The 14,279-nt window shown below is 41.6% G+C and overlaps 1 protein-coding gene across 2 annotated transcripts in view; it reads left to right on the top strand.

Moving 5' to 3' along the window:
• Positions 1-13,247, top strand: part of LOC136863044 (rho GTPase-activating protein 45) — a 363,658-nt gene extending 350,411 nt beyond the window's left edge. For both annotated transcript variants that reach the window (XM_067139366.2, XM_067139364.2), the window contains one exon: positions 12,857-13,247. In XM_067139366.2, coding sequence (XP_066995467.1) covers positions 12,857-12,981 — 125 coding nt within the window. In that variant the 3' untranslated portion in view covers positions 12,982-13,247. The remainder of the gene's footprint in view (positions 1-12,856) is intronic.
• The last annotated feature ends 1,032 nt before the right edge of the window (positions 13,248-14,279 follow it).

Below are 14,279 nucleotides of genomic sequence, written 5' to 3'. Positions count from 1 at the left end.
TGCTATAATGGCAGATGGCCCTTATATATGTCACTGAGGTTGATGACCCATGACCATCCAAACTTCTAAGCTGAAGGCTGAACACAATTAAGTTACAGTAGTTGATGACCAAGGTATCAAAATTAATACATCCCCAGCACATCTGATGCTCAACAAATCAAAAATCAAAATAAGAACAACAGAAACAAACGCTCACAACCCTTGTGGCAGTAAAGTCCCTTGCCATCGGACATGTCCACTTAATCGCTAAGTTAATAGTTGAAATTTCCCAGCAAATAAAACTAAGATTTCCAGAATACATTTTTTAAGTTAGTCACTTGGTTTTAAGCTCTCAAAATACGATTCCACTGAATTCAATAAATTAATAAATGAAGTAAACTCATACTCCTAATTAACAACAAATTTTATCTATCTCGGACTGGTTTCTTTAAACTCCCTAACTGTTTAATGGCATATTGTTATCATTCGGACCTGTTTACCAGAAACATCCCTTTGACGAAAATATGTATCTAATATTGTTTATGCTCTAAGTTTTCTTCACCCCAGCTAAAAGGCGGAATACATTGTCATAATTACCAGTACTATTTATTTCTTCCATGACGTCACTCAACAAGTTTACATTATAACACTAATAATCATTAAGAAACTAGCTTGGTTAGCCCTAACCTTACACCCTATAATCTGCATAAATATACGGTACATACAACGCAAAATAAAACAACCCATGTCAAATCGCTTATAACGCCTACGGTTATCCCTTGGATTTATCCCGGCACCTCCTTCGATATGATTTCAGGTCGATGAGACTCAAGTGCCGTAACGCATCTCACCCAAATGTAGGGTGTATGGACTACTGCACCCATGTACTCCACAAGCATGATCTCATATCATATGAACCTACATTTGTGCTTTGGAAACCACCAACAACACGATATAATCATCCATCACGAACTCTATGGATTGACAGCTGTCGTGACATTCAAATAAAACAATCGCAAAACTTTGTACAACTCTCAACAACACCAAACATCACTAACGATTCTCAAATTTTAACATCCCTGAAAATGGTTATTTCCAACATAACGTACCATCGTGTCATTTCCGTCGCTTCGATAATGAATTCAAGTCTCCACTAAAACGAATCTCTTCTAAAATAATGAAATCTAATTCCAAACATTTACTACAAATGAAAAATCTCAGTTACAGTTTCTTTCCAACAATAAGCTGGCTCGAGCGCTCAACAGCTGGCTTAATAACGGGAACACGACCCTTCCTCACTATCTCTTAAAAAAACACATGTTTTCTTAACCTGCTTCAAATGAAAACTTCGCCTCGCTGGCAATTCGCATGAAATATAATTCTTGACCAACACAGAATATGCAAAAAGATTTAATTTAAAACGTCTTCTTCTTCTTTCGGTGCCTATCCTTTTCGGATGTTGGCGATCATGATGGCTATTTTCGTCTTGTTTGTGGCAGCGCGGAACAGTTCAACTGATGACATATTGCACCAGCCTCTAAGATTGTCAAGCCAAGATATTCTTCTTCTTCCAGGACCTCTTTTGCTGTTGATTTTCCCCTGGAGTATTTTTTGGAGTAGGTTGTATCTATCTGTGTTGCGCATTATATGTCCCAGATACTGCAGCTTTCGGCATTTCACTATCTTGATCAACTGAGGTGTTGTGTTCATCCTTCTCATTACTTCCACGTTTGTAATTCTCTGGGTCCAAGATATTCTCAGGATCCGCCTATAAAGCCATGTTTCAAATGCCTCCAGCTTCTTCTCTGTGTTTTTATTTAAGGTCCATGTCTCTACACCATATAAAAGAACAGAAAATACATAACAGTGCAGAAGTCTGATTTAGTCCCTAAAGTTAGATTGTGGCTTTTAAACACATTACTCATTTTCTAGAACACACTTCTTGCTTTTCCAATGCGTACCTTGACTTCTTGTGAGCAATCCCAGTCTTCATTTATTATGGTTCCAAGGTATGAATATTGGTTTACCCTTTCTATACTCTTTTGATTTATAACCAAATTTATTCCGGAAATATTTTCCTTACTTATAACCATGAGTTTTGTCTTTGCGGTGTTTATTTCAAGCCCGTATTGGCTGCTGACTCTTGAGATATTCTTATCCATTACGGTCCTGCGGTTTCACGTGGAATCCTAACAATGGAGAACCCTATTCCCATATCATTAAATTGCACAAAAATGAATCCTCGGGTTCCCTGCAATGAAATTCCCGGCATAATGTATCTTCAACGTTAGAAGATTTCAACAACCTGATCCACATTCCTTCCCATCTTCGCTATCACAAATTCTCTACACGGCAATAATATGGAATATCCCTCTTGGCTGACCCATTATGTCGTTACCTAAAACACTCTATGACAAACTAATCATCTCTCCTCGCATATTTCCAAACCGAAACACACAACTTAACTTACAAATTGTTACCGTTATTTTTCTCTCATCAATTCTACACAGGAGTGTAGCAGTAGAAAGAGGTTTGAATTCATTTCGTTGGAGTTTGATAGCCGAGTGACATTGTCACCAAACACCCAAATAAACATAATACGCTGGCCTCGAGCTCCTACCTCATAACACTCGCTGCTAATAATATCTACTCAAGGCAAGTTACATAACTAAATCCAATAACGCTAGCCTTTACTGAGGAGCACATTCCCATAAATTCAACAATAAAATAGTCCCAGGCCCTAAGACTGCTTAAACTGACATATAATACATGATTATCATCCCATACTCTATACAAGTTCCATCGAACCATCTCAAAATCACACATGCACACACGTTAATTAAATAAATTTAAACAAATGATCGACACTGCTTCAATACTAGTTGAAAACTAAAATGAATCCACAATTTGCTCAAATTTTACTAATTATCCTGTAAGTTACTGAACTGTCTCGTATTACATTCCCCATGAGAAAATAATAATAATAATAATAATAATAATAATAATAATAATAATAATAATCCAAAGATGTCTGAACTACCAGCACAATACGATCCTCGAACATGAAGCTGCAAATCTACTAGTTAACAAACAATAGTCCCGTTATAAAATCTGACGATATGATCACGATGTAACACAATCCATATTTACACTTGGAAAATAAGGCGATGACACTATCAATGGTGTGGATCACAACTCCACAAATATTCACCATCACTCACGCCGGCACACACATGCATAGGGAAGTACTGCCGCATGTCTTTCGCACTTCAAATCCCATTAATCTGACTAACATTGACCATTTAATGATTTTAATCTTGCTTACCTTAAATTTGCACTTTATACCGAGATGTACAATGCATCTCAATACAATTTAAAAAAGCATAATGTGGCAGGTAACACCAATGAAAGAATGATATAAATTATGACTTACGCTACCACTCAGCTAAGAAAAGAAATAAAAGGAAAACTATGACTCCATGAACTAGTCAACATTTACTTACAATATTTACAATTTACCAGGAAATCGATCCTGCCTCTCAAAGACATTCAAATCGTACTTCGTCCTGTGAAATGTTATCCTAACAAACTAACATATCAAAATTGACCTAGCCCATCAGTTAAATTAGACAACATTTTACACTTTAGAAATTCATCCAAATCTTGTACTCATCTTTCGTTGATTCATCGCATCCGCCTGAGCCAGGCTGGCCCCATTTCTTTAGTAATCATCCATGATCACAGTGAAATTAGCAATGGAAACCCCTGCAAGTCACCATCTCAGCATTCCACATTTTAAAATCGACGTCTTCTCTCTTGAGCATTCACCACTAGTAGAACACAAAGTTTTATTCGCTGTGAGTGCTAACACTGGTATTACGACTAGCGATATACAAACAGTGGCGTACCGCCGCGCTAGACCAAGAGAAACCAGTTTACGATCGCCTCACAAGCGCGGCCACTGCTTATATAACTCTTGTCCGACTACCTTCTTTCTCTACCAGTTCAACCTCATGTGTATCTGCCTTCTCTCTCTACCTAAATTGCTCGCGATTTCCCAATATTCATACAAGTTCAATTCATAGATTTCAAACTACTTCGCATTTCTGACTGCACTTGTGCCCCAAGAATGCGAAATGTCTATCTCTTACTGCACCCTACTACACAAAGTGGACTTCGCTGTCTAAACACGGACTCTCGTACTAATGTTTTTGTCAAATATAATTCAGCAGTCTCTCACTACATTAATTTGAGAATTTCTAGCACCCCTAAAACATTTTTCACGCAACAGTCCCATTTCTAAGTGCATTTAGTGTCCTTATAGGACCCACGCCTATAAAATATTACAAAGTTCAACTTTACTCATTAGGCAATAACTTACGACTGGCTGACCATGGATTACGAATTATTTCTCACAGCTCTTTACACGAATAAAAGTACAAAAGCTTGTTCGTATAGGACCCACGCCTATGAAATATTATAAAGTTCAACTTTACTTACTAGGCAATAACTTATGACTGACTGACCATGGATGACCAATTACTTCTCACAACTTTTTACACGAATAAAATTATGAAGGCTCGCAAAAAATATATTCATGATGTTTCCATTAAATGAATATATTAATTAATATGAGCTATGAATAAGGGCTCAATGCATACATACATACATACATACATACATACATACATGCATACATACATACATACATACATACATACATACATACATACATACATACATACATACATACATACATACATCAAGACGAATGACGCTCTCCTCTGCTCTCTCGTATACCTTATTATTTCGTCCGTTCTTCCTTTCATTAAGCTCGTGCGAGGCACACACCTTACTCACACCTACGCGTCCCTTTCAACTTCTTCAAAATATTAACCGCCGATATTTCGACCAATCATTTTGATAGACGCTGCTTGAAGCCTCGCACCAGGCTTTCGAAATGACAACCACTGGTCCTGGCATTGTTTTACTGGGTTTCTCCTTGTCTCCAAATGCGACTCTGCCGAGGTCAGCTAATCATCGGTCAACGGACATCGTGCCTTTCTCTTTCTCAGAGACAATAATTTTGTTTGCTCTAGCCTTCCAGACACCTGGCGCAGTACGTTTCAGCTCGTATTTAGACATGTCCACACGGAGTGGCATAAAATTACAAAGGCTTCCACAAAATATATTCATGATGTCTCCATTAAATGAATATATTAATTAATATGAGTTCTATATAAGGGCCCAATGCATACATACATACATACATACATACATACATACATACATACATACATACATACATACATACATACATACATACATACATACATACATACATACATACATACATACAGTAGCCTCCAACGTAAGTAGGTTGCATACTCTAATTTAGAAATAAAGTAGACCTCTGTATCTCGGGCAACTATAGAATTGCGATGGAATAAATATATACAGAGACAAATATTGTATGTTAGAAATCATAATACCTGTAATCCATCAGTAATTTCTTGTTGAAAGTTGTAATTACCTGTTTTAATTTTCTACTAGTAACAGGCCTATAGCTTGACTTACTTAAACAGTCAAAACGCTCGTTCGGCATTGTAATATATGAGCTGATCGCAGTACACCGCATCTGTTGTAGATGTGGTAACGTTGGTATGGACCAGAAAATACTATTCTATTTACCCTTTGTTTAATTTCTTTGGTTTCTTTGTCAAGATGGCCTGTTCTGTTGTTTGTTTCTGTGTGTGTAAAATAAATGGCTGTCTACTGTGTGACTTGTTGAAAAGTTTCGGTTTGTTTGCTCTATAATTTTTGAATCTCCTCCAGCTGGCGACCGCGACAGCACTTACGATAACATTATGGAGAAATTAAAGAGCGAGCGAACATTATTATGTCGTTAATTCACACGGTCACTTAACAATTTAAAACAGAATTTGGAAGCAGATCCGCTCGAAAGGACGATGTTACTACAGTATTTAAGGTACTCGATGATAAAGCATCGCGTCTCCTCGTAATAGAAGAAAAGATTCAAGATGTATTATTTGCAGCTGAAGATATCGATGAGCAGGTAGTATGTGAGAAGAGGAACGGATAGCAGCAAAGAGCGGGTGTGAGAGTGTGTTTATTGAATCATTAAATATCGTACCCAAAAATGGCGCAGCTAGTGTTTTCTCATGCTCTACAATAAGAAGCTTACGACTACCTAAACTGGAGATAAAATCATTTGATGGCAAGATTCAAAATTGTTTAGGATTCTGGGAACAGTTTCGTAAGATAAATGGTGATACTTCCACAGTTGATGAGGATAAGTTCCAGTATTTAATTTTAGGTAAAGCACCAGCTCGCCGTCGTCGCCCGTCAAGACCCAGCCCAGCCCACTCGCTCTCGCCTTCGCCACGAGCCTTTGCCCGCACTCACGGGCAGCCAATCAACGTCGAGCCTGCCAAGTTCTCAGCGCGGTCCGACTTCCCAGATATACTCTGGGTCCAGTCTTTCCGCTGTCTGCCATTTTTCCACCGGCTCTTCGTGCAGCAACTGGTCCTGCCAGCCCACTCCAAGACCAGGGAAGCCCTGAGCACATAGCAAATTTGTCCAGTGCTCAGTGAATCACCTGTTCGTGTCTTGTCCCGGCGAGATCCGTTAACTACACCTGACACGACTGGTGCCCACTGAGTGCGCCTTAAACTGGTCCTCTTCGGAGTTTGACCCCTTTTCGTGCTGTTCCCTCCTCACCCTCCCTAACCTAACCCCCCCCCCCTGTCGGGTCAATCCCGGTGGATTGAGTAGCTGGGACCCCGTCAACACCATCATGACTTCCGTTTCTCAACCCACACCTCTCACCCGCCTACGCCATAGTACCAAGAAGTTTGAGAAAATGTACTCTCCTATCATTATTCCCCCACCTATCTCCCTCTCTCCCAACGACAAACCTGCTCTTTTAACCTACCGTCACCGTATGAACAAAGTCTTTGCACCCATCCTACACCAAATCCAGCTCCTTCAAGAACTCCTGAACGGCTTCATCGTCATCTTTGCCATTGACCCTGACAGCTACTTTGATATCACCGTTTACCTGGAGAACGAAAATGTTCACTACTTTGTCTGCAGGGAAATGGCCGAGATTGTCGATGCAGCGGTCCAGGCCTCTCCTACCGTCTCCAACACAGCTAACCAAACACTCCTTTCTAGGCTTCCTCCCAAAATTTCCAGATACACCCAGTCCAACATTACGATCCCTCCCGACACTTTACCACCTTCACACACACCCCTACTCACACACACTCCGTCATCTACCGAGCCCGGAAGTGAGGTCCCATTAGCCTCACAACCGGTCAAGGTCACTGACTCCTCACCATCCTCTGAGTCTGGTACCGAACCCGGAAGTGAGGTCCCATTAGCCTCACAACCGGCCAAGGTTACCGACTCCCCACCATCTACCGAATCCGGAAGTGAGACCCCATTAATCTCACAACCGGACAAGGCTACACTTAACAAACACACTCAAACTGGGAGCAGGCGTAACAAACCTGCCTCCCGGTTAAAACCCCCACCAACACCCAACACTCACAGGACACCCACACGTCACCCCCCCCTCCACACTCATTACACAGTGCTACAATTGCCTGCTATTGGGCCACTCTGCTGCTTCATGCACAGAGGCTACGAGGTGTAACAGATGTGGCGGCGATCACCGCCACACTGTTTGCACAATACCTAAAGCCCAGGCGAGGTGCGCTAACTGCGAAGGCAGTCATGCAGCCTCCTATCCTGGCTGCCCCTACTTAAAGCAGGCAATCAAGGCGCACTACAAACATGCACAACACCTACGCATACACCCCTCCTGAGTCCCCCAGCCTCTCCTCCGTACAACTAACACCTCAAACCCAGCACCCACCCACACCTCCGCCCCGCCAAGTCTCGATAACCCTACCCTGCTCAACCTTCTCCTCATCCAACTACTCACGTCCCTTAACCAGACCATGCCAAGTCGCCAGCTAATCATCAACTAATCCCCCCCCCCCCCCCTGTTCAAGCAATACCCAGCACCCAGATGTTTAACTCCTCACCCCATGTTACACCATCACCCACTCAGACTGCCCTAGCCTTCTTCCCTATAATTAGGTTAATTCCCAATATTATTTTATGACAGCAACATTGAGCGTGGTCAACTATTGGATGGGTGACCACTCACTCGATGCTGCTCCACCCTTTTCGTTGGCCTCTATTAACTAGAGAACCAACGCCACCCCCCAACCCCCGCCCTATCAGGGCACCCCCCCAGGCCATATTCTGGTCAGCTCGATCCCCCACAAAACTCCACACTCCACACTACCATTATGTCAATTACCATCCCACTAAGAAATAGCACTCAAGGCCTTCAACTGGTCGAAGGGCTAAAAGCATCATTGGTCCCTCGGGACCACTGATGAAGTGGCTTCAGTATCAAGTGCTAGAGATTTTATAGAAAGTTTTCCTCCTTCAGGACCTAACTATAGTAAGGCCATCGAACAGCTAAAGGCAAGGTTCGCCCGTGATTAACTGTTATTAGAAACATGTATGCAAATTGCTTGGTTTAGTAATGATTCTAGCTGCAGATAAGGAAACTATGAATTTAGGCCATTTATGTGACAGGTTAGAGACCCAACTCAGAGCTTTAGAAACATTAGGAGTAACAAGAGATAAATATGCTACCATGCTATGTCCGTTGGTAGAATCAGCCTTACCCAAGGACATTCTGAGAGCATGGGAAAAAGCACGAACTGTCACTAGAGCTGAAATTTGTGATCTAGTGATTGCTTACCGAACTTAGTACAGTTCTTGGAGCTTGAAGCTGAGAGCGAAGGGCACCTGCAGTTAGCTCGCAGTGGTACTTCTGGCAATGACTGTATCAGTGTTAGGACTGAGAATGTTAAAGATAAAAAGTACCTAGTAGCAGTATGTATTTTTCTGGTGATTCTAAGCTGCATGGTGTTAAATTTTTGTGTTGCGACAAGACTTCACATGCTACGGCAGACTGTTTTAAAGCTAGAGATATATTATATGATTAGACAAAGGTTTGAATTAAGAACAAAAACTGTTTCATATACTTAAAATCTGGTCACAGTTCCAAGTGATGTAGGAATTATGTTAAATGATTTATTTGTCTTACGCAGCATTTAACTATCATGTGCCCAGTAATATCAAAGCAGTCCAAACCCCAAAGTGTTGAACCTGTTAAAGAAAAGAGTAGCCTCAAGCACTCTTAGCTCAGAAACCTGGTGTCACCATTTTACAGACAGTGATGGTTAAAATTGTGCACAACGGTAAAGTTAAGGAAGTACGTGCCCTTTTCGACAGTGGAGCACAAAGGTCCTGTACTTTCAAATATATTGTGGGACAGCTCGATATGAAGCCATCTGGGAAGGAGATGTTATGCCAGTCTCTTTGTGGGAGATGAAACCAATCAATCACAGCAGAATATGTCTGATATTCAGTGGCCACAGAAAGTATTCCTACACAGACATTTTAACGTATACTTTGTATATTAAGCACCATGAACTAATATAAGCACATCCAGTGTGACATATGTGTAAAGAAAAGACAACACCTTGCTGTACAATTGCTATGAGATTTGCAGTTCTCAACATAATAAACAAATAAACTCATCTTTTAACACAAAAACGTATTCGTACATTAACAGATAATTCAAAACTTGTCGAAGTCTTTGTTCAAACACAGTCATAATATTTTGTATGCATGCCTTTGGCTTTGATGACTTGTTTCAGACGTCTTGGCATTGAGCTAACTAAACGTTTAGTGTACTCTTCAGATATGCATCTGAGAGTATCTCTTTAAGATGTACTTTACTGGTAGGATGGCGTTTTTGCACTTCTTTGCCTAGATGATCCCACAGGTTCTCTATGGGATTGATATCTGAACTCTGCGGTGGAGTGAGAAGTCTTCTTGGGGTATTGTACAACAACCATTCATGGGTTATCATGGCACAATGCTTAGGATCATTGTCCTGTTTGAAGTGGAAGACTCCTTCCAGATGAAGCTTGTGTGCACTGCTGCTTAAATTATGGCGCAGCGCATGTACGTACTTCCTCGCATCCATAATACCATCAATAAATGCCAGGTTTCCCACTCCATGCAGCCGCACACCATCACACTCGTTCCACCTTGTTTTATCGTGGGGATTACGTGTTGAGATTCAAGTTCGGTGTTTGGCTTCCGCCATACCTTGCTGCTCCTACCAGTTCCAAACTGTGTAAACTTCGCTTCATCATAAAAATAACGGTGTTCCAAAAGTCCATTGTCTTTTCACAATACCTTTTCTCGAACTGTAGGCGCTTCTGCCTATTTCTTTCACTTATAAGTGGCTTCTTTCGTGGACATCTACTACGCAGGTTCGCACCATGGAATACATTCATTATAGTTTGCACACTCACCTTTTTGTTGAACCTTGAAGCGAGTTCTGTTGCGATGGATTCAGCACTTCGGAACGGTTCCTTTCGTGCCGAATGTACAATAATACGTCGCTTCCGTACTCTCAGCACTTTTCGACGACCATATCTGGGTTTCATTTCTCTTTGTCCGCTGTGCTTATATTTATTAACTATTGAACTCACCGAAGTATAGCTAATGTCGAGCAGTTTTCCAATTTGACGATAACCTTTACCTTGTTTATACAGTAACACTATATTCTCTCGTTGACTCACTGAAAGTTCCGTCTTCTTTCTCTCCACACTAAATAACCTTGCGGCAACGACAGCACAGCGATGACAACCCCTCCTGCAGGCACAGCGGCGTAAACCTGTGCAACAACTGATTTAACCAATCACAAATACAGTACGTCCGCACTGTACGAATACTTTGTTGGTGGTACGATCTGCAGTTTGTATACAGTACCGTGTCGATCATGTTACATTTTCAAACGATCTGTATGTTCAGCGTGTATATGATGTATGTCGTTATGCCGTTTATAAATTTGACTTCAGCTCGTATGCCATAATGATGTTCCATAGGTGTACGAATACTTTCTGTGGCCACTGTAACTGTCCGAAGAATGGATGGTGAATTTCAAGGATCTATAAGTGTTCCGGATAAGGCGAACAATTGTGGTTATGTGCCTAGGATGGATAGTTAAGGCCTGTATCCAAAGCTTAGGGAGAAAAAATTATCTCTGATATGGGGAAGAATCCATCGGACATAGGGCTACTGATGGGTGTTGATATTTCAGGATTGTTTATGACCGGCTCCTATGTGCAGTATTTGAGGACTCGTTACAGGGGCCCCCAGAAGAGTAACGCTCTCTCTTGGGCCGGGAGAAGTGGAGAGATCAATGAGCGGCGATAGATGAGGAAGAAGGGAAAAACGACGTAAGTAATTTATGGAGGAGGAATGACGGGGCCTCTTGGCTAGGCAGATGTGAAGGAGGGAGGGTGTGTAGAAGGAGTGTAGTTTATACGAGAGTGCCAGGGTTGAGGTGAATGGTGAGGAGTTGGGTGGCTGCTGCGGTGTGACATAGAGAAGTGGTAAGAAGTCGGAGGAGATCTGAATGCGGGGGTGATTGGAAGAAGGAACGAGTTGGGCGAAGGGGTAGACGGACGTTGTGACGAGGGTGATATAGAGCAGGGGCTGGCCGGGTGCGACGACGTGTAGCGGTGGGGAAATATCGAGGAGATGGTTGGGGAGGGGAGTAGCAAGGTTCCACTTTGAGAAGGAGTCGATGGATGTACGCTCCGCAGGTGATGAGGTGATTTACGGCTACTTCTGTCGATAGATGGAGGCCTACTAATGAGGTCGCACCAGAGGAGTTCATGATTCGGAACGCCCGTCGGGCTGGGATGTAGGACTTCTCGTTCAGTGATGATGGGGTCAACGCCGCGGATGACTCAACTGAACATTTCGTGGCGAGGCGGAGGTGGTGGTGGTGACGATGTTGGCAGTGCGGCTGCTCCTGTAGGGGGGACAGATGCGTCGTTGGGTTGCTGGTGCTGAAAATAGCGGGTCGGTTATATAGAAGACTGGGGCGTTCATAGGTGGGTGGCATAAGGAGGGATGAAGACATTACCGGTGAAGTATTAGAGTATGCGAGAGTAGTGATGGGATAGTAGGAGGGGGTGAGGGCGGAGGTCATGGTTGTGGTGGTGGTGGTAGTGGTCATGATGGAAAGAGGAATGGAGACTGGGGAGGCTGACTTCCAATTGTGGTGTCGGCCGCTTGGTTAGTTAAGTTTGGCAGGGAGCTTGATGTAGAGTAGAGGAGCCACCCGGTCGATCAAAAATAGAAGGAGATTCTGTGGAGTTCGGAGACGTCCGATTGCTGTGAGATCGATGAAAGACGCTAGAGACACCATTGCAAACCTCTTCTGTACTTCATTACAGCAACGTAGCACTGGGGGAGATATGTACCGCTACTTCTATAAATTCCTGCCTTTGGCTTAATTTCCCAGAAGAAAACCTAATTTAATGACATCGATTAGGAATATTTTAAAGTATTCAAGCTCTTAGACTATTTCAACCGTGAAATTAGCAACGTTTTGCTTCAGTGTGGCAGTGGGGTTCTTTTTTAACATTAAATATTGTTTAGAACATATCTCCATTTGACCATTTTTAAATTATTCCATTATTTTGACGATATTACAATGTAAAATCTACAGGCGGCGGGGTACTTCATCGTGAGCTCATGTTACTCAACACTTTTCAAATGAAAGTAGCCACTTCCCTTAAAACAATAATTACCGCCACCATCATTAGGCCTTGTTGTCATAAATGGCATATGTAATAATTATACGATGAAATAGGCAATTTTGTACATTAATATGTTTATGCTCGTATACATTCTACCATTTGTTTACAAACCTGAGTGTTTCTTCTCTTTCCAGATCAAGGAGACAACATTCCATCTTTTACCAGACCAGAACATGTTCATGAACCATGTCGTCCAACCGATTCAAGTGCATCAGGACATCGTCTTGAAAGCAATAGGCCTAGTAGTTCTTCAAGCTAGGAGCAAACATGTGTATATATATTATTTAACTGCGAGAATCAAAATATATAATATAAAAACTCAACCGAAACATAATTACAGAAGGTTTACAACAAGAAAATGAAATAGCTGTATCAAAGTAGAAAAAAATGTTTGTGGTATGTCCTGAGAGTTCAAGGAATCAAATAACAGTTAGGAAGATAGTACCTGTGTATAATAAAGCATAATTAAGCAATTATTTAGAAAATGAAATGTGTTTTTATTATTAACTTATTTTCATATTTTATGCAACATAATCTAATAAACATTTAAGATTAATGATATGTATATAGTCCTTCCTGATCAGTACCATTAGTTTTGTACAGTACATGTTCAGTGGAGCTTCAAGGACGGAACGGGAGTACAAAGTTGAGTATTGTCAGGGAAGTTAATCCTTGCTCGCTCGTTCGCCAATTCCAATAATATCATCAATGTTATAATTTTATTTATGGTCCTTCCTTCAAGCCCTTTCCACTAATATGCTTCACTGACAGCCAACGTGAAGTAACATATTCCCTTCCTATAACTAGAGCCGTGCACGGATGCGGATATCCGCGGATTTATCAGCGAATATCCGCGAAGTTATTGTCTTGGCGGATACAAACTGTACGGCAGTGCGGATAATTTTGCTGATAAATTCTAAATAATGACTTTTATTGACTTTCACTCAGGTATACTATTGTTTCTGCTTGTGGTTGCGACCCTTGACACTGGTATGGAAGAATAGTGATATATAAAGAGCCTTGAGACCATAAAGCCGAAAATCTGACCTCAGACTGACCTCTTGTCCTCAATTAATGGAAGTAATGGAAATGAAAACCTACATGTTTTCTAGTCATTGACCGAGTCAGGGATGAAATGAATGAAGACCCCATCTTGCGGCGAGGATCGGAATTATGCCGGCTGCCGAGGCCTGATATACTCATGTGATTAATGACTGACAGATGAAATGAAATGATATTGGAGAGTGTTGCTGGAATGAAAGAAGACAGGGAAAACCGGTGTATCCGGAGAAAAACCTGTCCCGCCTCCGCTTTGTCCAGCACAAATCTCACATGGAATGACCGAGATTTGAACCACGGAACCCAGCGGTGAGAGGCCAACGCGCTGCGCCTGTAGCGTTATTTAACAAATACGCTAGTTGTGCCATATACTTTGACAATTAACTGTCTATGCGACATATATTTAAATTATGTCTCTCATCGGCACTTGTAATTTTGGTGAATTATTTCATTCCACTGTGGACCTCGTGTTCACGGCCTAGTTATTGTACGGAGCTG

This window comes from Anabrus simplex, chromosome 2, assembly GCF_040414725.1.
Source record: "Anabrus simplex isolate iqAnaSimp1 chromosome 2, ASM4041472v1, whole genome shotgun sequence".
Classification (NCBI taxonomy): domain Eukaryota; kingdom Metazoa; phylum Arthropoda; class Insecta; order Orthoptera; family Tettigoniidae; genus Anabrus; species Anabrus simplex.
The sequence above is the reverse complement of the archived record's forward strand: the minus strand, read 5'-3'. Positions and strand labels throughout refer to the sequence as shown.